At 38.8% G+C, this 25,955-nt stretch overlaps 1 protein-coding gene across 3 annotated transcripts in view; it reads right to left on the bottom strand.

Moving 5' to 3' along the window:
• LOC105919475 (teneurin-3-like) overlaps positions 1-25,955 on the bottom strand; it is a 457,194-nt gene that overhangs the window by 303,604 nt on the left and 127,635 nt on the right. For all 3 annotated transcript variants that reach the window (XM_036136710.1, XM_036136711.1, XM_036136709.1), the window contains 3 exons: positions 19,146-19,266; positions 15,689-15,759; positions 14,487-14,774 (listed from right to left, as the gene is read on the bottom strand). In XM_036136710.1, coding sequence (XP_035992603.1) covers positions 14,487-14,774; positions 15,689-15,759; positions 19,146-19,266 — 480 coding nt within the window. The remainder of the gene's footprint in view (positions 1-14,486; positions 14,775-15,688; positions 15,760-19,145; positions 19,267-25,955) is intronic.

Here is a 25,955-nt window from a genome sequence, read left to right as displayed (position 1 = left end):
ATGCAAAGCATTAAAACCCTGCTTGCTAATAATGTATCTGGTCACTTGGGTGGGCTTTTGCACTCCCTCCCCCCCCCCCCCCCCTGACATGGGTTCTAAGAGGCACTTTCACACTGGAACTGTGAGGTCTGCTTTAAACAGACCAGAATAATTTTCTCAGAGAATCATTAGCGCAGGTGGGAAAGATCATTTGAACTCTGGTGAGCAAACAAGTCAACTCAGGTGTGATTCAGTTAGAGGGCCAAGAAAGCAGATTGTTGAGCAAACAAAAGGGAGAACATAACCCAAAGAGACACAGTGTCATCTCGTTTACTTCCAATTTAAGGGCACATATGTAATTATAAAATGATTAACTTGGCTCTGGTCTATGTAACCTCAGCAGCACATCATAGTATTTCCCTCTCTGCCATCTTTTCCTGTACAGCTGCATTTGCCTCTTCTTCAAGGAGCAACAAGCTGGATACCTTGATGCCCTGCCTGTTGCTCATTCCAGACAGCTTTTGGTGATAGTGCCCCAGATGACCAGTTGTTGTAATTACACAATGCTGCCCAGAGAGTTCGGTTCACTTTCAACAGTGCAGCGTGAAAGTAAAACAAATTTAAATAAGGTATGATTTTTTTTTTGTAGCATCTCACCCCCCCCCCTTCCTCCACCCCCCCCTCCCCATGATGCCAAGTACCATTACATTTGTAATATTATAGAGACACAATTTTACCAGAGTCCAAAATATTTTAATTAATAAGATGTAAAAAAAATATTTTTGAACAAAAATCTGAATCTGACCAGAAATCTGATTTGAAAAAAACTGGACTTTTCCACTAATAATCATTAATCATAATGACATTATTTTCAGGGACAAAACTTATTTCCAAGTGAAGCAGAGGACGTTTACATTTTATGATGAAGAGGCACTTGTTGTCCTTTGGGTAACTAGCACAGTATTTAAAAAAATCTAGCCATCTATTGCACAGTTTATTGCACATATGGGAGTTGGTTGTCTTACAGAACAAAAACACTTCTCTTTGAATAACTGTTTTTACTTTGAAAGTAGACACATTGCCCTGTAAAACAGGCTCTATGGCTGCCGTCTACCAGCGGTAATATCCACCGCATAACTGTCATGGTGCAGCTTTGCCTGCTGCACCATGGACATATTCAGGGCACTCTTCGCCTCCCGTACAGCTCCAGTTCCACATCTCTGTTATCACCATCATGCCCAATCATGCCAGGACTCAGCACACCTGCCAAACCACTTACTCAAACCTCCCTCATTTAGCTCTTCTCTGTCGGATCATCTGCTCATTACTGCTCACCTCATCCTTTCCTTGTCCTGCCTGAGCTCCCTTCGTCTACGCCTGCCTGCCAGCCTGCAAGTATTCTCTCTGCCGTGCTGTTGGTTCTCCTGCTGCCCCAGCGTTCCACCACTCCAAGTAACCTCTCTGCTGTGCTGCTGGTTCTTAGCGCAGCACCAGCAGCTCTCCAGCACTCTCCAGTCCTCCAGCTGCTGCACTCAGTATTCACCTGCTCCAGTCCGGTAAAGACCCTGGTTCTCATCCTCCACAACTCATCATCTTCAATAAACTCTAAAAACACAGCTCTGTGTGTGTGATTGTGTTCGGGTACAGTCTACAAATTATGACAATAACAGATGTCCTAAACACTGGGAAGGCTCTGGGGTCCATCCATCCATCCATCCATCCATCCATCCATCCATCCATCCATCCATCCATCCATCCATCCATCCATCCATCCATCCATCCATCCATCCACCCACCCACCAGTGGGGATACTTCCAGCAGTCACTGTGTTGGACAGGTCGCCAGTCCATCACAGGGCAACACAGAGATGCAAAGTACAAATAACCCAAATAACCAAACACAACCACTCATTCATAAGGGTGAGTTAGAGAGACCAGTTAACCTGAGAGTCATGTTTATGGACCGTGGGAGTTAGCTGGAGGAAATTAACGATGCACTCTATCTTTACTTTCATTAAACATGTATGTTTATTCTCTTAGTTTTATTATTTAATACCATTCTGTGTAAGTTTCTAAAGTATATTTGAGTAGCCTCTAAAGCCTTGTATAAATGAAATGTATGATAATAATAATAATAATAATAATAATAATAATAATAATAATAATAGTAGTAGTAATAATACATTTAAATGAAGCAAGATCTAGACTGCTTAATTTTCTTTCAGTTGCCTCAGGAATACAGTTCAAGTCAACAAGTAGTGGAAAGAGGACATAGTGGTGCTGTCCTTATGAGCTAAAGATCAGAAAAGATAAAGAGAGAGGAGGGAAAAGAGCAAATGAGGAATTGAGAGAGCAGAGGGGTGGGTAAGAGAAAACGGCTTGGTGGTAATGTCCTTATGATGTAGTGCCTGTCAGAGCATTTGCTTCAGAGGCCAAATGATCCTGTAAGAACAGCGCTCCTATTGATCCAGCTATCACACAGCACCACATACTAATGACTGGCTCTAAATGTGTATGTATGTGAGAAAGAAGTACAAAAACGGGAGACCAACAAAAACCAGAAACAGAAACATGTAGGAAGCCAAAGATGATAAAAAAAATGTAGACAAGGCATGTCCGTCTGTGTGTGTGTAGTCTGTAGCTGTATATGTATGTGTGACTGTGTAAATCTGAACATGACACTTCGTCAATACCCCTAGAACATGGTTGATAGAAATGGAACTCAGCCTCAACCTGATCTATTTGATATTTGATCTCTGTTCTCACCTTGACCACTTTCAGAGCTTCTGAAGCTACACACACTCTCTCACACACGTATCTGCTCACTTTTCACGGTGTATGTACAAGAATACAACACACACCCCAGGGCAGTGGACTTTTCATTAGGTTAGAAATCCTTGTAATGTTACACACAAGGCTAACAGAGTAACGGAAAACCATCACAATTTACAAGACTAAATGTTTCACTAAAACTGAAAGATTTTACACAAATTGATATGAAACACGTAAAAATTGTGTGAACAAAAAGGTCAAAGCCATGTATGGCAGGTGTATTAACACAGGATTATTTTCCTTCCTTAGATAACTGACTGATTGAAGCGTGGGGAAACACATAGAACCCCAAACCAGTTCCGTTTACACAGAGCCAACAGATGCCCTGGTTTTCAGATAAATACTTTAAAGTTTTAGGAATTGTTGGATTTTCAGACATCTCAAATCCTTCTTCCCATTTCAAATACTGATATTTCTTTGAATAAATGAGAGAAATATGTATGACACTTCCTGCATTAAGAACTTATGTGAATAAACAGTGTTTCAGGATGTAATTTATGGAAAAGTTTCAATGATAACCTGATTGAATGTGAAGATTGAAATATATTATAAGGGAAGTATTGTCTATGAGTAAAAATCTGTATGTTTGGGGGATAAAATGAAAGATTGTCTTATCTTAAATATTTTATTTTATCACAACAAATACACATGCTGACTTTTGAGAAGGGTAGACATTTATAAGTTGATGATTTTTAGCATGTATATTGTTTATTTCTTTGGAATTAGAAATTCTGCATATTTGTTTTGTGTTTTTTATTGATCATTGTCATCATTATTGGAGCGTATTTTACTTCTTTATGAGTTGTTTTATTACTTATATTTAATGCATTTTTTGTCCCAATGTACTTACTAACTAACTGAATGAATTAATAAATTAATATATGGATTCACCTTATAATTTCATAATTTAAAAAAGAAAACATAAATATAATTTATTATAAACAACAGATGAACAGTGGTATCAAGTTCATTTAGTGGAGTTTATGTACTTAAGTAAAAATACCAGGAAAAATATTGTTATTGCAAGGGAACAGTTAAGAGCTTGAACTACTTTTCATCAAAGCAGCATTTTAAAAAGTAATATTACTGTTACTTAATCTGCTATACTTTATTATGACACGCACAGAACACACTGCACATACATACACATAGCTTGGTAAAAATAGATGAACCTCACACTACTTGCAGTTAATAACATTTTATGCTTTCCTACAGTTATTAAAACAAACATTTATAAAATCATATATTACTAAACATACAGAGCACCTGCATATCAAAGCATAATTTCTCCACACTTACAAATGCACCTTGGTTATTGTTGTGATTTGTCATATCAAGCACACATCTCTTCTGTCATTATACATTTGTGTGTGTGTGTGTGTGTGTGTGTGTGTGTGTGTGTGTGTGTGTGTGTGTGTGTGTGTGTGTGTCCTAGGGCTATCCAGAATATAGCAGGAAGATATTTAGCAGCAATACAAGTAAATCAGTACTGCACAGGGACCTTGTTTGATTTAGTTCAACTACATAATTTAAGAATGTACCATATAAACACACACACACACACACACACACACACACACACACACACACACACACACACACACACACACACACACACACACACACACACACACACACACACACACACACACACACACATTACTACACTGCATTAAAGTATCCTTTGTAGAGGAGTGTCCAAGATGAAATATACCCTGATACCTGTAACAAAATTGTTTTGTCATTCCGGTGTTGTGAACAAGTCTTTGCTCGGTGCTCGTTTCTTTTAGCTGTAAAATTTACTTTTCTGTTATGAAGTAAAATTTGGCTTCAGGCATATTAAACCGAAGTGAATCTTTCAGTTTTTAAATGACTATCACAAGTGGAACAACTGTCCAAACAGCTTTGCCTGCTGAGGGACTGGAGATGGAAATAAGCTCTGGCTAAAACCTTGCACGTTTACATTGTGTTAATTAGTTGTTCTAGTCCTTTTTACAAATAAATAAATAGAAAACCTACCCAGCACCCTCCATAAATGAGCAACTCTTAGAAAAAGTATGATTTTACCAGCCTTGCCGTGATTACAGCCAGCCTTGAAAAATCAAAAATGCACCTGTCTGACAGCAGAGTAGAATCTCTAGATTTGCGTAGCCCAAACTAAAGTAATTAAAGAGCCAATCATTAACAAAGTAACTGCCACGTCTCAGTCTGGAAAGGGTTACCAAGGTGTTGGGACCCAAGTGAACCACAGTGGGAGCCGTTTTCCACAAATGGAGAACAGTGGAAATAGTGACAGACCGGGAATGGACTGTGGTAGAATTAAATGAAACAAAAAAAGAAAGAAAGAGATTCTTATATAATGTTTGGCTTACAGAGTACTAACTCAGATCAGACTGAGCCAAAGCACACAGCCAAGACAGAACTGGAGGGGCTTTGGGTTAAATTTGTTCTCGAGGAGTATAGCATAAACTGACATTTAACTCGAGAGAAAAAATGTGGACCTGATGATGGCCGTTCATGAAATCGGCCTATCATAACAGACAGAGCCTGAGAGGATACAAAGTATACACTGCTCAAATCTGTGTGGAAGCCTGTAGAGAATCTTGTATCAGAATGGAACAAATATTAGAGCTCCCTCAACAGCATTCCAACAAAGTCCTTTTACCTATTTCACTATGACTCAAAATGAAGCTCAACAGAAATGCTTCAAAATCCTTTCAATTCTTTTTGATTAACCCCAACTGCAGAAAGATTTTTTTTGTAAAGCACTAAAGGCAGGAGAAAGGAAATGGGCACAGTAAAATGAATTATGATGTAAAGAAATTTTACTTCTTGATAAGATTTTGATGACTCCCAACACACACAGTCAAAGTCAAAGGACTGCTTTAAATTAGAGTGTAATAGCAAACCAGTTAAAGCTGCAGTACAGAGTTTTGAGAAAACCATGGATTTAGGTCCTATTCTGACGGGATTAGCTTTACTTAGGGATAACATGCTATCTGTAATAATTACGGTGAATGTCTGTGTTGTTAATCCCGTGTTAATCGGCCGTGTCAGCAATTTGTAAAATAAAAATTCCCCTGCAAATTGTCTAGTATATTTTACTGAACTTGAGGTCCTGTGATAAATAATACTAATCCAATGTGAATAGGCATCTCTGTGATTTAGACAGAAATGGCCGGGATCTAAAACGTGAAGAGGCAGTTTTGGTTTCCTGGGTGCATTTTTATTTGCTTTTGGTGAAGATATCAGCCCCTAACCTCATGTATGGCATTAAAAGAAAAGGCTGAAGAGACGGAGTAATATCAGATGCAAATGGTGGATCACATCATGCATTGCACTGTGCGGTAAGAATACATTTCTTCTGTTTGTAGCCTTCTGTTATGCCATGCAACACGCAGCACGTTAACATCAAATCTGGGAGATATCCGTAAATTTCAGCAAAATTTTAGGCTTTACTTATCCCGCGCGAAGGCACCACGTAAACAGCAGACGTAGGGGAGTAATTTTTTTATTACATGGGGTCCCCAGATATTGCTTATCCCATGCGAATAGGGTTTAGCCTGAAAATGTGAACAAGCACACCTTTCAGGTTCCTATCCTTGAATTTTCAGCCATCCCTCCACAGCTCCTCCCCTACAGCGGAGTGTGCTGCGCTGCTCCAATGTTCACCTGTCTTTGTTTTCTGAGCAGGTGCCCCTCCAGACATTGACAGTTTTCCTGCAAAGCAGGTTGTTTTTCTGCCATTTCTCCACACAACTGCAGCCCACCGGGTACATTTATAAAAAAGTTACCTACTTCAGCCTTATACTTGTGGAATATTAATCTGGTCAGTTCAGTAGTAGCAGGGTTGCTGATCAATGTAGGCTGTTCTGGTGTTAAAAACATTAACACCAGGTGCTCTAAAGGGGCAACAATAAGATGGCTCAAAAACAGGAATGGTTCTGCAGCTGGAGGTCACAGAAACGTTTTACTTTTCCATCTTTGACAGCTTTTCAGTTGTTTCAGCATTCAACCAGGGCCAGTGTCACTACTGGTACCATGAAGTAATACCTGGACCCTACAGAAGTTGCACAGGCAGACCATCTCCACCGGGATTAAAGAATCTTGAATCTTGTGGATGTCACAGATGTGGCATACGTAAACAAATGGTCAGTTATCTTGGGGCAGCATGTACATGTGGATAAACCTTGGAGTCTATGCTATTTCACAGTCTGACAAATAACTCCCAGTGGTGACACGTACCACTCCTGTAGGGGCATGCCCTTGTGATCTCTAAAGGCTCCCACATACTCAAGCGTAGTGTGCGCCTTCTGTGAACTGCGCAGACTCTGCCTGGATGTTTTACCCTTCATTTTGCCTACTTTTCTTGTAGTAAATTCCTACAATTCCCACATTTTCTGCCAGAGGGGTGAAGCGGCGGAATGGATGGTAATATGTTTGATTAGCTAGCTGAGCATCCAGAGCCATTTCTTTTTCAGCAGGCTCCCACCGCACACCTGTGAGTGACAACAGAGAGGGACTGTGATACCGCGCGTCCTGCCTTCAGAAGCTAATGTAACCTTCATTCCAGGACTTTTCCCATTCCTTTTCCCCGCATTGGTATTATAAGGTAACCTGACTCCGCCAGATGGATTTGCTCCGCATATCCATCTGGAAACCTTCCGTTGAAGTAATTTTGGGAAGGGCCGAAAATACTGGTTAGCTGATTGGCCTATGTTGGTGATAGACGGGCCAAATAAACCAATCAGATCAACGAAGCATATGACGTACTAACAGCGACGACGAAAACACAACCACAAGCTCTTGCCGAAACCAGTCGGGAGAGGAGCAAAAACGTCTTTTCCTCTGAGAAAAGCCTCCAGAGCAGTGTTTTACTCTTCTTTCAGTGAAGAAATACTCTGTAATTCCGATAAAACCTGCTCGATAGTCACGCTAACGCTAGTTTCATCGGCTGAAGCCGCCATGTTCTTTAGACTGAACTGTCGCGCTTCTCGAGCGTCACACCTCAACCTGCCTCAAAGCCAACGCTGATTGGACGTTCGTTTGGTGAACTGCTCCGAATTTTCTTTAACGGAAAGTAGCCAGACTGATCTGCGAGTGAAACCTTGAAAGCTCGCGAGTTGAGGATGGTCTCACGAGGCTAATTATAAGGGCCTCAGCTGACATCTGTAACTATTTCTCTGGCTTAAAGATTATTAATCTTTAAGCCAGCTCTGGCTCTGGTTAAAGATTGTTAACATTCTGGACAAGCTGCAGTGTAGTAGTTGGTCAGTGTTGACAAATCCATGGAGAGATGCACAGACCTGTAGAGGATAAATGATGGCATCAATAGACCCATTGTTATAGCCTTCTCTGGTGCAGTGGATCCTGGGTTTCTCCTGGTACACGATAATGCCTCAACAACATGCTGTAGGATTATATGATAGTTCCTGGAGAATGAAGAAATGAATACTATTGACTGGCCTCTAATCTCCTCTAATTTAAATTCAACAGAACATCTCTGAGACATCCTGTTTGTGTGCTTCTCAGACTGTCCAGGAGCTCGGTGATCAGGATCACTGGTCAGGATCTGGGAAAAGACACCCCAGGATACCTTCTTTCATCTTATAAGGAGCTTGGCCCCAACATTGTCAGACATGTATACAAGTATGTGGGGGCCATGCTAACTACCGAGGAGCATTTAGAGTTGCTAGAATAACGGTTCAGCAAACTGGGCAAGCCTGCAGCATCAGTTTTTCACTTTCACTTTTGCTGTGACTTTGTCTTAAGCACTCTGTGAGTTGATCATTTTCATCAAATAATGTGATATCCTTCTTTTCCCAACACAATACCTATTCCATATCAGTATGGCTATCAAGCAGGAATTTCTCCCCAATTGAGATCTGATGTGTTTTCAAAGTGTTAAAATCCACTCTAAATCCAAAAGATTTGGTATTGCTCTGTGTCAGCTAAACTGATTGACATCTTCAGCTGTTGAAATCCTTGCAGATTTTCAGTCTTGCAGTTCTGAACTGATTCCAGTGAAACACTTAAATGTGTGAAGCCCCGATTCTGAAAAGATTCTCCTGTTATTGCTTTTCTCATTTTCTGTATATCCTGCCTCTTGCAGAACCCTGAAATTGTTTGTTGGCGCACTACTAACATACGATTGCACAGTAATTACACCTTAGGATATATTCTGAGTATGAAGTATGTATTAGTTTTAAACTGATAAATAATACTAATATAAAAAGCAAAAGAAAATTACTAGTATTCATGTGTATAACCATTAAGAATGCTGTCACAAATAGGAGCACATGGTGCTGTTTCTGAATGTTCATATTTTTCAATGCATGACATGATTTAATGTGAGCATAAAAGGGTCAAAGCTGTGTATATGTGGGTATTTCTGTGTAAGAGTTGAGGTTATAGTGTTAAGCGGCTTACAGATGCCAAATGGATTAAGGGTTTTGTTGACACATAGTAATCTTGTTAGCAAAGACAAGATAGAGCTCTTCCAATATCTGCCTGTCTGGTCCAGTTTTCCTGTTCACTTAATCATCTCATTTTCAAGTTGAAGAGAAGTCAGTTTTAATGTCTTTTTCTGAGAGTTTACCTGAGCAATTTTTAATATTTATTTTTCTTTTAAAAGTGTAGCGACTGCTTTCTGCTTTGTCTTTTATTGAACAAGAAATATGAAAGGCAGAACATCTGTATTTAAAGACAGATGCACCTGTATCAGGGAATGTGTGTTCTGTGTTAACACTGCTGAAGTTGAGATCATCAGTATCAAGTAACTGGGCAAGCGCCAGCTGAGCACCCATGGGTTCAGACACCATAAAAGTGTTAATCTGGCTGTGTGTGCGCGCCTCCATGTTTGGGTGTGTGTCCACTGGGGAGCCAGACAGACGACTGCGGTCTAATATTTCCTCTCCGGAGAACAAACAAGGCAGACTTGCTTCTCTCCTTTCCCTTGCCTTTATTCTCAACTTTCTCCTTTTCTCTTTTGTATTGTTACATCTCCCCACCTCTCTGATCTTTGTCTCTTCCCACTTCAGTACCTCCCTTTGGTTAGCTGTTTATCCTCTTGCTTTCTTCAGAAGAATGCTGATGAAATACCAGAAGGTTTGGCCTCTGCTTTCCTCAGTTATACAACTTGGGCATCTTACAGATCTCTGAAGTTACAAAATCTAAGATCCACAATAAAAGGTGGTTCCGTTTCACAGGGAAGTCCTAACCTAGCAGTCAAGGTTTGTAGCTCTAGTCTGTATCCCCACGTATCACAGCAGAGCACTTCCTCCCTCATGAAAGGGTTGGCGTGTCAGATCATGAGTGTCATGTTTCATTTCAAGATCTTTAAAAAAGAAGTTCATCAATTAGAGAGTATCTTAAACAAGTGTCCTCCTAATAAAATTTGTTAAAACCGAGGTTCACAGAAAACAGAAGTACATGAGGATTTCTTGCTGTTGCTAAACTGGATAAGATAAACTTGAATTCTTCTTTCTTTAATGGTTCAGTACAATTAAGTAAAGAAAAGCATAACAATGCTGGTTTGTTTTACAAAGGCAGCATGTAAAGATACATACACTGCAAACAGATCAGGAAACAAATGCCTCCCCTGACTCCTGTGCACTTCAGAAACAACTAAATCTTCAGTAGATTCCATGTGTGTCCTACCTGACCCCTTAAACACCTGTCAGGTCTAGTTACCACTATTGTTACAGCTGATCTTTTTCATCAAACATTAGACCTGGAATGAATGAGTTGACTTCTGGTGACTTCTACACGAAAATAAGCTGAACTGAACTGAATTTTGGAAGCTGCCATTTGCAGTGGTGAACTTAAATCTATCACACATACCTGAAATTGAAGATGGAAGATTTGTGGATTTCTGTATACAATACAAATAGGGATGATTAAAACAAAACTGAATAAAAAAGGAGACAGTACAAGAAACTTGTTTGGACAAAAATAAGAATCTGCTTTCAAACTTCCATTTTACAACAACATGTTAAACTGACCGACACAACATTGATGAGAAGGACAGAATCTGAGTAATACTACCATAGGGAAAATCTGCTTAGCATTTCATATGTGAGTTTAACAGTTTTTAGGTTCAAGTCAACTGAAACCAGAGAAGTTTTAAAGCCATTAGCTGTATTGCACTTTCAGGGCCTTCTACACTGATTACATTTCATATCATATGACTGCATCCATCTCTTATATACAGCCTATAGTCTATGTTACTGATAAAGTGGAGCCATACAAAATTGCATGCCTGGGCGATATTCCTTTAAGGCCAGCAACAGCTGTTAAAGATTTCTGAAAAATGGTTCCAGAGCAACTAAAAAGTAAACAGTCTCTTAATGTGAAAAATCTTAAGTAAAGACTAGTATCAACTTAGGTGCAAACGGTATATTAATCAAACTTAACTTCAGTGCCAGCAGTACTAGGCTTCTTTGTCTTGCCAACATTTTTGCCAGTGGTCAGTTAAAGAACACTGTTTAGATATACAAGTATTTCTATGTGTTAAGTTAAACCCATGAAAACCATGATAAACTACATTTTTAAAGCTTCCTAAAAAATTGTAGTTGTCAACCACTCACAACATTTTAAATTACGAGCATCATCAATAAACCCAAATTTGACTAGCAGTGATATAATTTTCTATCACATAAACCTTTTGCACAATGATCACCGGAATGGATACTTTGTCCTTGTTTTAAACCTCAAGTTTTTCCATATCTCTGTCTGTGTTGTCTCAGTATTTGATTCACAAAGCAATGAACACTAATGATCAGCCAGGACAAACACGTCCATTAATTTGTGCATGTCTCAACAATTTGCTCTTTTTTGCTTGATATTGGTATTGTTCTGACACAACATATATACCCTCCACCACAAACACAGCAGTCATAGAAATGTCAAATGACTCGAAAGAAGAGATCTTAACGTGCATATTTAAGGGATGCGGTAGAGAGGCAATCCTAAGAACTGAAGAACAACTCATTGTATCAGTAAGGAACAGGTGTAAGGTGCTCAATATGTTGTTTTCTTACTTTAAGAGAAAATGTAGCAACGGTCTTCCTGCAGAAACGACTCTTACAAACAGCCGTGCAGCTTCCTTTTAGATTGCCCCAGACCACATGTACTAGCAGCTCAGAGCAGATCCAACATATTGTTCACCGTATGTGGTAAACAAGACAGTACCATGGAGAACTGGATGATTTCTGGCCTGGCAGTAAGTTGGTTAAATATGTGTAGATTTTATTCTGAATGTATTCAGAAAACTTTTCTGATGTGTGCAAGCAGTAACAGCACTGAGACAAGATTGGGCTGGCAGCGCCAGTTCAGTTGCATGTCTCACATTTTGAGGTGATGATTACACAGATGCAGTTTCTGGTTTGCTTCAGCTTAGGTTTGTGTCAGGATTAAACATTGAACTAAACTAAACTGAAAGGAAAACCTGGTCTGTTTCACCAGTCACACTGCCACATTAACTGCTGCAGTGTTGGAGCCACTTCACCGCCATATATACACCCACATGTAGGCCAGAAAGAGCACTAAAGCTTACTTCTTGCAGTATTTCAAAATAAGCACACACACACACACACACACACACACACACACACACACACACACACACACACACACACACACACACACACACACACACACACACACACAGCTGTGCTTTAAAAAGTCAATTAGCCTTGGAAAACTTGACGACTACTCATTTTTAGAGATACGGAGCGTTTCCTCCAGAGCACTGACATCCACGGCATCATGTCATTTAATAAAAACATGATCGAACTTCATATAAGTAAATGCAAGGAGTCAGCAGTTTATCTCACTGTTAATTACAACGTGCCATCATTTAATGAAAACGTGTGTGTGTGTGTTTGCTGGGTTTAATGAAAACCCACTATATTTCCTTATGGGTGTGTGTCTGTGTGTGTGTGTGTCGGGGGGGGGGGGTAATATATTAAAGAAACTTCACACTGAACACACCTGTAAGAGAAAACTACCTTGAGAATAACTAATATGCTTTTTAAACACAGAAGCATCTCAACACCCCCCCCCCCCCCCATCATCATTAACATAAATGAATAAATGAACAACGTACGCAGACAGCTACATTGTGGTCACTAATTAAATCATTAGCGGGGTATTATGAGTTCTGGCCTTCGTGCACCAGTCAACAATCCTGATTCTCAAAACTAATCTCTCTAAGTTCTTCCCCTCTACCTGAATGAAACACGCATAAAAATTGGGTTTTGTTTTAGCCCTGCAACTACAGATACATTTATGACTCATGATTCTGTTGTTTTTGCAACAATATATTTAATGCACTTTTACACAAGGGATATGTGTAAGATTGTGTTTTTGTATGTTATTTAATAAACAGTGTTGCGAAAAAGATACTTATGAAACAACTGTTAATAACCTGAGTGAATATACATGAAGTAAATTTTGGGAGTAAAGTTAGCCAAACCATTTGTGCTCGATGTGAAAATATAGTCGCCCCTTCAGTTAAATCATGAATTAACTGATTAACCACTATGTTTTTGGTTCAGTGTCACTTTCCACACTAACCATAGAATTAACTAACACTTTAAAAAGAACCTTTCTAACAACATGAAGTAAGCTGAAAACAGGAAGATATTAAGCAACAATGGCGTTCATGTTAGAGTTGCAATGACAAAATCATTGCTGCCCAAAAATAACAAAAATCTTGCATCACTCAAGTTGCTAACTGAAGGAGAATCTCCTGACCACCAGTTTGTGACCTTACACTCAGGTTGTACAGTCAGGCAGCAGGCAATGATATAAAGCACTCCAGCAAGTCCACCTCTGGATGGATAAAATAAGAAATAATCAAGATTCAGGAGCAGCCTAGTCAAAGCTTAGAATTAAATCCAATTACAAAGCTGTGACATTGCCCTAGAGATGGCATTATTCTATGAAAACTCTGCAATGTGGCTGAATTAAAATAACTGAAAAAAGAACAGGCCAGAATAGACAGCCTGTCCGGTATTATAAACACTTGATGACAGTTGTTTCAGTAAAGGGTGCCACAACCAATTATTAGGCTTTTATTATTATTATTATTATTATTATTATTATTATTATTATTATTATTATTATTATTATTATTAGTAGTAGTAGTAGTAGTAGTAGTAGTAGTAGTTATCAGGCTTAGGGGACAATTTAGTTTTTACATAGATCAGGGTGATGTGGAAACCTTCTTCCCTTGATTAATTTATTCATCACTTAAAAACTGTATTTTTGTATTCCCACACACACGCACGCACACGCGCGCACGCACACACACACACACACACACACACACACACACACACACACACACACACACACACACACACACACACACACACACACACACACACACACACACAGAGCAAATATTTTATTTTATATTAAAATTAGTTTGACGATCTTAAAAAGTATGGGTGTGAGAAAAAAAAATTCACAGAGAGAAGATATTTGTAGGGGAACAAATACTTTTTCATTTTAATGTATCTAAAAAAACTGTGCTGAGTTCCTCAAAGGCAATTAAGTTAGACAAAAAAGTCAGTTATAAAAAAATCAAAAGGTGAATAAAAAAATTTCTGACCACAGAAACACAGCCTCAAATTCTAAAGAGATAATACAGACCAAGTCATGTCCTACCATTGTCGCTGTCTGACTTGTTCTCATGTTCCGTGTCAGTAAGAGTCAGCACCGAGTTGGAGCGGCTGGACAAGCAGGAACTCCTCCCAGACGATTTTCCCAGACCTCCACGGCCCCACAGTCGCATGGCACGCTCCGGGGACATCACAGTTTGACTCTCTGAGTCCACCTCCTGTGCCGTGCCAACTGAAAAACCATGATGGGGGAGGCCGATGTCAGGGCAGAACGGGAGGCCACGGCGTGGAGGGGGCTCACAAATCCCCAGCTGACGCAGACTGAAGTGTTGGCCTGCAACCAAAACACGTAAAAACATGGAACTTTTTAATCAGAACACATGATTAACTTTCCATTTTACTTTAATGTTGATTACAAATAATATTTTGATTTACCTTAAAAATTACAAGTTTAAGTAATAAATGTTCCCTGTTAGGAACTTTAATTAGAATCAGTAGTAAACTGTTGAAGTTAATATTGATCACTGGTAACTTCTTAAATTATTTTATCCCCCTCTGAAATGAAGGATATTATGACTCTGATGTGAAAAGGTCTTTTGTTTATTTGTTTACAACAATGTAGATAAACTGGATTAATTAGTATGATGCATTTAATTTACATGCTTTTATATGAATGAGAAAGAAGCTTTCTTTAGCTTTATTTGGGAGATATTGAGCTGGATTAATATTTGTTCTCTTCATTCTATGAATTCCATTACAACTGTTTGGTTTGGTGACCTCTTACTGCAGCAACAAACCTACAATAACCAGGGGAGTGTTGGCCTAGTGGTTAGAACAGGGTGCTTGCATCCTGGGATGGCTGCAGGTTCCCTGGTTGAAATCCCAAAAACTGCCCTCAGCAAGACCCTTGAGACCCAAGGCCCCACAAAGCTCCCCAGGTGCTCCACAGTGGTTGTCTATTGCTCCCTAAGGGATAGGTTAAATGCAGAAGACCAATTTACACTGGGATGTAGAAAGGTGCAATGACTAATACATGTGATTATTATTAAACTGCTCAGCAACATGGTTCTATCAAAATGTGGCTCAAAGTTTGAATCAGCTGTTCTATTTTATCAATCTTCAATGATTTCCTTGGTTTACTGGAACTCAATAATTTTTTATATTTAAATGACTGGACTGATTTTATGTGTTTGAATGTGAGGAAACCTCATATTATGTGGTTTTAGATGTGTGTTTGTATACACTTACCATGTCTACTATAATTATCCTGTTCTCGATGAACCATTTCCTTGCGCCCCTTGGTGGTACCGTACAGCAACCTGTTAAAAGCAAAGGGCAAAGCGTTCTTTTCTGTTTTACTTCACAAATGCTCTGGAAAAAGAAATACCTGAAAGGTCCGGTATTGTGCTTTTTTAACCTTGCCTAGGTTCTGTGATGCACTTCATAAACGTGCTTCTCCTTCACCTGACCAAACACTGCCATGTGTCCACAGAGGCTACATTTACTGTTGTTGGGTAATTCAGATAAACTTTAAAATTTAAAGTGGGCTCAAACCAATACATGAAAAAGGTCGGGGTGGCCACATGTTCCCTTAATCTAGAACCAACCGACACAGACCTAATTCAATGAGCTGATATGACCCGATGTGTTGCAGTGCTGAGCTGTCTTTTTGAGATGGATGTGGTCCTGAAGCAAAGTGGATGGTAAAATACTCATAGAACATTTACTCTTATCGTTTTCTTTCAGTTTTGATCTCTTTACTGCTTGTAAAGAGTGGGATTTGAGATATTTTACAAAAATTATGTTGCTCTAATAATGTCTATTGCTTCAGATGTCTCTTCCTTGATGCTTTTCAAGACATTTTTATCTATAACAAAAACTCTAAGGAAAAAGATGAGAACACTGGTCCAATATTTTACTTTAGACTTAGACAAACATTATTGTCATTTTGTTTGTACAGAGTGCATACAAAACGGCATTTCGTTTCATATGGCTTACAACAGTGTAATGAGATTACATTTGAAATAAGGTAACATTACAATACAGACCAGCTGACAGCTTTGCTAGGGCCCGGGACAACGCAGTGTTTTTGGGCCCCCCCCCTACCCCTGCTGCCACCACACACACACACACACACACACACACACACACACACACACACACACACACACACACACACACACACACACACACACCAGAAAAAGTCAACTTAACTGTATACTTCATGCCCTGAAAATCTCTGTATTTTATATTGTATATTTTCAACCCATCTGTTGAATTTAGTGCACTAGTTGATCTTATCTTCATCAGAGAACAGCAAGCACTGCAGCCAAAATATGGCCTTTTTTTACCTGCTGTATATTAGCCAGTCCCTAAGCTTGATGTATCATAAAACTGTTGACCTTTCGGGTTTTGTGATTTTTATTTTATTACAATTAAATAATAATAATAATGCTATGATCATAGTATTTTTTTTCCTAATCCACCACTCATATCTTTCAATCCTTATGTAATTTTGTCTGTGTCTGTGCACCTGCCTGTTGCTTTAATCCTATAATTTTCCTCGTCATGGGATAAATAAAGGATCAGCTAATCTTATCTTATCTTAAATAACACTTTTTAATAGGATCTATGTACTAGTTTCTTTCAAGGTCTTAATTACAATTACTCTGTGGGCTCCAGTAACATATGATAGATAATATCTACTTTGAAAGTTAACATGAACTGCTGCTGAAGATGACTACTCTGATCTACCTAGATGTTCTCTGGAGGACTGAAACGCCTCAGTCAGTGACGTCAGTCTGTGGGTCTGGGTCTGTCGGGGCAATCAGAGAAGTTTCGTCTCCTCTCTTCGTTTCTGTCGCATGACGTTTTCTTGCTCATGGTTTTTCACGTGCTTAGATAAATTTGTTGTGTTTCCACTGAATTTAAACGGCTTTTTACAAAACATACAGCTTGATTTCATTTACGGTATTAAAATAACAAACAGCGCTACTTTCCCTCTTCATGTTTTTCCGCTCCTGTGGTCTCTCTCTCTCTGAGTCTGATAAGCAGCAGCGCGGTTGTTTGTGAGAGAGAGCTGAGTGGGCGGGCCAGGGTGAGCCTGCGTGCTGATTGGCTGGCGCCGCTGAGCCATGTACGAGAGGGGAGGGGGAGCAGCAAAGTGCCATGACACAGACGGGGAGATTTTGGTGAAGCTGCTGCAGTCAGCGCGCTGACTGACACTCTGACCATTTTAATGGTCAGTCAGAGTGTCAGTTTTGGGCCCCCCCTCTGTCCTGGGCCCAGGACAACTGACCCGTTTGCCCCCCCCCCCCTCCGTCGGCGGGCGTGTAACAATATAAAGTGCAGCAGTAATAATAATGTAACAATGCAGGAGAAAAACAGTGTTTTTGGAAAAAAGTTGCAGAAGGATGTTGTTCAATGTTAGCAATGCAAAATGGCGATGGTGCAACAATGCAGTGTAGTGAGGAGAAGTGTTTTCTCCTCACTACAGTATCCAATAACATGGCAAGCGCCCAGTTACTTGATATGCCTTCTTTCTGTAGGATCATAAGGAATATGCACATAGTAATCCTTCATAATCAGAACACATTAGCACGTTGTGGTCGACTTGGCTAAACTGGTCTAATATCCGCCAACCTCCAGATATAGCAACAGGTTAATCTCAAATTGGAATAATCTATAATAGTTGATTTAGTTCAGAGATTCAAATTAAAAATGTAGATTTAGGTCACACAAGCTATGTTTCCATCCAATTTGAATGCAAATTTCTAGAAATCTTTTAAATTATCGCAAAAAGGAAAACGCGCATCAGACGTGTTTCCAATTTACTGGTTTGTAGCGAATTAACAGGAGAAGCAGAGCTTAACGTCGCCCTTCGTTGACATTGGCTGTAATAAACAGGAAGTAGATGCTGCTAACTAGCATGGACCACAGATCAGTAATGGAGCGAGGCTATGAATGTGTAAAGTTTTTTCTTCCTTTTTTTACCCATGAGACTTGCGTCTCTTCATTGGACCACATGTACAGGTCTGTTGTTGCTTCAATATCTGTTTATGGGAATATCTGAGAAGACGCCAGGCAGCAGAAACAGCTGAACAGTCATGTGAGGTAAACGTCCGCTACATCAGAACTGATTTGACCAATGTATTTCCATCTCCACTTTAGCGCATTTACTGTTTTTTCAAAAAAGTAAAAAAAAAACACCTGAAGCGAGCGCAAAAAAGTTTTTGCTTAATTCGGATTTTTGCAATTTCCGTCAACCCCTTTTAATGCGATACAAAATGTGCATAAAAAAACGTAGATGGAAATGCGACTACAGAGTTAACAATTTCAGGCTCTTATTTCTGCTCATTTGCATAATTACGGCTCATTATGCTTATGGTAAATACTAGCTAATGAAAGCCCAAAATTCAATTACTTAGAAAAATGGTTGAATAGATTAAGAATACACAAAATGTCAGCCTATAACAATAATATAATCAATACTATTAAAATTTGTAAAATCATTAAAATTAATTCATACATAATTTAATTATTCTAAGATGTACTTCTCTTGGTTTGATGTAAAAGATGAGATGATTATTAGGTTGACTACTGAGGATTTCACAAGACCCTTGTACTGAAGGTTTGGGAGAACCCAAAGTTACTATGTGTTGAAAGGTTAGTCAAAATAGCCATTTCTAAGGTGATAAGTACTGACCTGGTTTGGTCTTGATGTTGGTCGAAGGCTCGAAGCGTTTCACTAGACGAGTATGACTTCTGAGTGGGGACCCGGAGTCCCTGCGAGCTGATTGCACAGTCTTCACTGTCCCCTGAAGACCCTAAAACAGATGTACACACAGACAGAGACAACCTGAGCTTAAACATGCACCTTTTAAATGAAGAGCTGGGAGATCTCTAAATTTTTTATTATAAGAATATAACAAAAACAAACAAAAAAAAACACGTAAAATAAAGACATTAATGGCAGAAATAAATACACTCATATACTAAATGTTGAAGTAGAATCTGCTATGAATAAACATTCCTGTTTAGCAAATTAAAGAGTTTTTTAATGTGGCCCCATTCAGACCTGTCCTTACAGCATTTGGGTGTAACCAGGGGAGACACATTTATCCAAATTCAGTCACAGTCTTAATGCAAATCTACCAAACTGAAGGCCCACCTACTGTCCTGATGAGAATCCATGCAACCTGCAGAATTACACTGTGCACTTTTTCTTGTTCGCTCGCCTTTTGCAAAAAAGAATCTCTTTGAAAAACATTGTTAAAAATGCAACACAGCTGTCAGCTCATTTAAAGTGATGCAGCAGCTGTTGTCTGTGGGAATATTCTGAAGATACAAGTTTTCCGTTTGTATAGTAAAAAAAATCACCAATCATGCCTCAATCTAAATAAATATGAATTCCTGAATTTACAATTTCCGTGAAAATTACTCTTGATGAACGCATTGGAAAGAAATAAGGCCCAGAGTGGCTGAACGCCTCAGCCATATCCCCTTCTTAACTGCTGATGGAATGTACTTTCCATATTATCATTTATGTTTAACCTGAAGCCTCTGTCAAACCTTTGGACTTGTTTCAAGCGATCTAACCAGAGGTGAGCAAAAAGCCCAGTGCCATCTTCCAGTTGTCGTCTTATCTTCAGTTTGTTCAGAGTCACACAAAAAGTGGACATAGTTTGACACACAGATTTCTGCCTTGTAACTGTAATTCCATATCTGTCACTAGATGTCATGTTGGAGGGAAACACTTGTCATTCCAGCATCATCCCCACCCTCTCCTCAAAGTCAAGTACATTTTATTATTATTATTATTATTTCTATTCATAGACATTGAGCACCAGATTACAAAATTAGCGATTTAAAGATACCTCTACTATATTTTCATTAAACAAACTAATTATGCCATTTAGGCCTCTGATGAGATGCAGAAAAAGTTCTGGAGTGAGCAGGCTATAGATTACAACTATATAGACTACAACTGTCTGCAGCCCTGCACTTTACTATCCAGCAACTACACATGTCTTTAGTTAACAAGAAGGTTGGGATGTTTGGAAAGTCATTCCATGGAAACTAAAGGAGTGCTCCTCATTGTGGTTATCCAGGTTAGGCTATTTTGAAAGTTTAGTCGACATGCTAAGATGCAGGTATGGTAAGGAGCAGTGTGCAGGCTAGCTAACTGCGCCAACAGGCAGAATAATTAACATTCTAGTCATGCTTTGTTACAACATCAGACCAAATGTCTAGTCAGTTCTATAGTGGCCACCTTTCGAGCTGCTAGAACATACTGATAAAAGCCAATTGACTCAGGCTCTCAATATTTAATTAGCATCAACAAAACAACAAATTAATTTTTTTCATGATTAATTTGCATTTTGATCTCTTCAACCTAGAGTTTTGAAGTAATTAAAACAAGCAGTCTCCTCCTCTTTGCTTTAATAGAAAATGATTTACAAAAAAAACACAATAATCTACAGTACTCATATTCAACTGTATGGGAATGGGTTATTAGACTGATGAATATCCATAAGCAGGAGATCATTCAGCTTTTCTCCTCAATAAATGTAAAGTTTTTGCGGCACTAATGAGGCACTGGACAATTTTCTGAAAAACACTAAAAGGCAATATAGAGCTTCATGGGAAAAATAACATATTTCCTCTTACACTGAGAGCAAGTAGACATGTGCATTCAGAAAGGCACACCTCAAGAGGCCAATCTCTCTCATCATTAGGGGTGAGGCACAGAGGGGCTGCCACAGTCAGGGTTCTGAGGCTCAGGATTGGTATTGATTTTTGTCTCATCAAAGCGCACCAATTACACTCTGTATGAGACAATTGTAAGACTGCACCTCCCTCTTTTCTTCATTTGTATTGGTCTTGTCTCTAAGTTCTTCACGCAGTTTTGGAATTTCCTAACTGTTTAATTAAGTCAAATGTTTAAACAGCAATTTGTGGCCAAGGTTTGACTGTTTTGTAAACAAAGTTGAATTTTGTAAATGGCTTGAACATTGATAGCACTCAAAGCTCTCTACACTAAAGGCACATTCACTGAGTCACACGCACAAACACGCAAACATAAACCAATGCACAGGTTGGTAGTCAGCTTGGGGTTAATTAGCTTGCCCAGGGGCACATCAACATGTGGCAGGAGGTAGCAGGAAGTTCAAAACTTTCCACATGCTTTTCAATTTCTTAATGGTCCATCAGGGAATTTTACAAGTGTAGAAAATGTCTGTCCTTCCTCCTGATGCCAACCTAATCAGATATATTGTGTTTGATGTGCATCTAGACCAACATCAAGGAACATAAAAAATACAGAGACACATTTGAGCTAGGTTTTAAAAGGATGCATAGTTTGTGACAAAAAAATAAAAATCAGAGCTTGTTCGATTAGTCTCACGATGTTATGGGAATCCTACACTAATATTTTCCGAAAAGACATCGCAAAATTCCTAAAATGTAACATTTGATTGCTCTTATTTTCAGGAACACTGTTTTTACCATTGTTGAATGCCCAAAAGCCACATGCTGCTCAGGGGCCACAGGTTTCAGAACCTTGATCGAGAAAAAAATCCATCTTACAACTAAGGATATGGGAAATAAATGCAGAAAAAGATTATGCTGCTTTCTGATAGTATTCCATGTATCACTAGTCGTGTTCTCAGAATTGCATTTATTTTAGTATTTACTTTTTATTTGTTTTATTCTTATTTAATTTGTTATCATTATCTGTCCTCATTTTCTCTTTTTTACTATTAGTTGGCTCTGCCATCTGTGTTTGTTCTAGGTGGGTGTGTTTCTTCAGTTATCTGGCTGTTATTCTGTTTACACATCATATTTCATATGTATTGCTGATCTCCAAGTAAAAACACACTCAAAATAAAGTGAATAAATTCAACTAAGGTTTACTATTATATTTATGATAGTCATCTTTTTTTATTATAATGCCGTGAACAACACTCCAAAGTGTAACTGTCAACATGATAATTTTTGCATGAAGTGATTTTTGTGACACATGTAGAAATAAAAACTCTCTTTTGCTGTGGCGATCTGGAGAAGGCCATCCAGGCCTTTGTAAGCTCTAGATTTGATTGTTGCAATGCTTTATATGTCAGCATTAATCAGATCTCTCGCTTACATCTTGTACAAAACTCTGCTGCTCGCTTACTGACCAATACACGTAAATATGAACATATCACTCCTGTCCTTTCATCTCTGCACTGGCTCCCAATTCAGTATAGCATACCGTTCAAGCTGTTGTTGTTAGTTTTTAAAGCTTTCAATGGCCTTGCCTACATTTCAGAAATTTCCAAACCCAGCAGAACTTTACAGTCTGCCAACAAATATTTGCTGGAGGTGCCGCGCTGTAGGTGCAACAAATGGGGAAACTGGTCATTTTCTGTTGCTGGCCCAACAGCCTGGAACAGTCTTTCCTTTCAGCTGTGCACCATCTTTGACATGATCTTGTTCAAAACCAAACTTATTCAAAAGGACTTTTGATGTTTAACTTTTAGTACTTTATAATATTTGATCTTTTTATTGTAGATGTATTTTAACTAAAGCTGTTCTTTTGTACTCTGCGTTTATTTGTTTTGTTTTGTAAAGCATTTTGGTCAATGCTAGGCTTTGTTGGAAGGTGCTACGTATATAAATAAAGTTTATTATAAAAAGACTTGTGCTGATCCTGTCGCACTGTTCATTTGGAAAAGATTAACGAGTGGAAACTACAGCCATATGTGAGCTACACCTTTATTATTAAAACATGTACACACTCCTTCACACTAATTCACTTGGAAGTTACTAAAGATCAAAAACCCACCGTAAATAGGCTGAGTGGATGTCAATAGGTCTTCTTTCTCTGAGCTAATTTGTATTGTATGTATTTTATTTATGTAATTTTTAATAAAATAAACCTAACCCTAACCCAGTTGCAACAAAGTTTGAGCACTATTTAACATGCATCACAAGTAGTGACTTGAGAGTGGTCTTTATAGACAGTTGACAAAGGTTCAATAACAAGGCAATAATAGGTAACAGAGCTGAGATTAAAAAAAAAATGAACATTACAAATCTAACTCAGAAGTTTATAGTACACTTTACCAGAAATATGCAGGTTAACTCTGGTTCTTCGTGTAAAGTGAACCACCCTAAGGCCAAGGGTCCCACGTAGGCCTCTAAGCCAATATTGTACCTCTCATCATGGTCAGCTTTAAACATGGAGGTTGCTCTGCAGCAAGAAGCTGGGAGATCTCTGCAGTGAGAAAGCCTCAGGCTTTTCCTCCTCTTCTTACAACGCTGCTGTTTTTTTAAGGCAGAATATAGTTCTCTACACTTTCACTAACATAAACCAGTTCCCTTTTTCCCGCTGGTGGAATTTGGTGCTTTTAAAGTCTCATTTTAATAAAAGGACCAAAAATATTCAGTGGCATTTATTCAACATATTTTAGATAGATTCAAAATTACATTTAAAACAGTTCCAAAACATTCTACTAATCAGACTCTCTTTGGACAAATCAGTAAGGCCACCAAACAAAAAAAGGAGTTAATTTATCCTTGATAGAGGAATTTTTAACCTTACCCAGGTTCAAGAGAGCATCAAGAGAGGCCACTGTCCTGCTCAAGGACGCTTTATTGTATAGATGACCTGCTAATGTTCTAACTGGAGGACAAACACTTTATCATTTGAGCCCTGGACATCTGCATAGAGCAAACTACATGCAGCTCATATTTTGGTAGTTATTATACCTGTAGAGTGCTGTACAGTACTCTCACATTTTTTGTTCTGTTACACCTAAATGTTTGAAGTCTACAAAAAGATTTATATATCAAACAAAGATAACCATGGCACATTTATAACTCAGGACCTACCTAAAAAAACAGAAAATGATCTGCGGACCTCAGTTGCATCAGTTAAGCTCAGTGTCCATGATTCAGCAATAAAGAAGAGATTGTGTGGAAATGACATCAATGAGATGGAGGCCAAAACCACTGCTGACCAGAACGAATGTGAATGTGTTGATGATGATGGTTTGTCCTGTGTTGCCCTGTGATGTAATGGTGACCTGTCCAGTGTTTCTGTCTCTGTATGGTCATGTGTTTACAGTTCTCTGCTTCTCTCTGTCACACACAGAAGAATTCTGAAACTAAAACATGTCTATAAAACATATATTACCATTTTATGAACTGCATAACAGGTGTTCTGATTAAAACTGTCATCAATCCATCTATCCATTTCCTATCCCTTGTGTGATCGCAAGGGGTGCTGGTGCCTAGCTCCAACTGTCAATGGGCAAGACGCGGGATAAACCCTGGACAGGTCGCCAGTCTATTGCAGCTGTGTACAGTCATATTTAATAAACTGGAATATTACTGAAAACTTCATTTATTTCAGTAACTCAATCCTCTAAGGGAAACAGAATACATAGATGAATTACATCATCATTGGCTTACTGAACAGTATGTTTAATACCTGATTAAAGTATAACTCACCCCCATGTAAAGGTATAACCCCACCCCAGACACATTTTGAAAATTGCCACCAAAGTGTGCGGTTCTAAGTGTGAGGATCACTGGTGGGGTTTGAGCGGGCTCAGGGATGTGGTCAGGATGAGGGAAAGTGACCTGAAAAATGGAGTAGCAAGGATGTCACTCCACCTGTGAACAATCCTCCACCTCTCTCAGAGTTGAAGGATTGTTCACCCCCCTCGTCGGGGTTGAAGGAACCCAGCGGAGTTAAACCTTTTTAGTTGGAGCCGCTGGTTTAAGGTGCTGACTCAGCGATGTCCGAAGCTGCCATTGCAGAGGCAGTGGAGGACAGAATGGGTTCAGTTTCTGAGTGGTAAAGTAATGTTAGCAGCATCATTGCTAAGATTGGCTAACATAACTGAGATACTATTCTACCCAAATGTGGGGCTAAGGTAATGAAAGCATGTAACAGTGAGGAAAGTATGTACCGTTTGAACCAATACAAAAATTCAACTGGATTAGCCACCGTTGTACCCTAAAAGGGCAGGCAAGAGACACTTTTAAGAAAAATATTGCAAAACTCAACAAGTTCACATAAAAATTTAGGAAAAATGCCCAGTAACATTAAAGTAGCACCCTTAGGTGCAGTTTATACAGTTACTCTTCAAAATAAAGGGTTAGACTTTAAAGGTTGCTATTTCCAAATGGTACCTTTAATCTGACAAATAAGCCTTTTTGGAAAACATAGTTTATTGAAAAACATCTACAGACCTCATTTGCATCAGAATATTACTGTATTTCTGATAAGCAGATCAGAATCAGAAACAGAATTAGCTTTATTTGCCAGGTATGTGTACACAAACAAGGAATTGTACAATGTTCACAATGTGCTTACTTTTAAAAGAATACAATAAAACAATAATGCAGTAATAAAATCAATCTGCAGTACTACTACAACTACTTTATTTATAAAGCACTGCAACAGCAGCTGTGACAATGGCATGCACAGACAATATTAAAAAAACATTTAAAATGAAAAAGAAAA

Source organism: Fundulus heteroclitus, chromosome 5, assembly GCF_011125445.2.
Source record: "Fundulus heteroclitus isolate FHET01 chromosome 5, MU-UCD_Fhet_4.1, whole genome shotgun sequence".
NCBI classification, from domain to species: Eukaryota; Metazoa; Chordata; class Actinopteri; order Cyprinodontiformes; family Fundulidae; genus Fundulus; species Fundulus heteroclitus.
The sequence above is the reverse complement of the archived record's forward strand: the minus strand, read 5'-3'. Positions and strand labels throughout refer to the sequence as shown.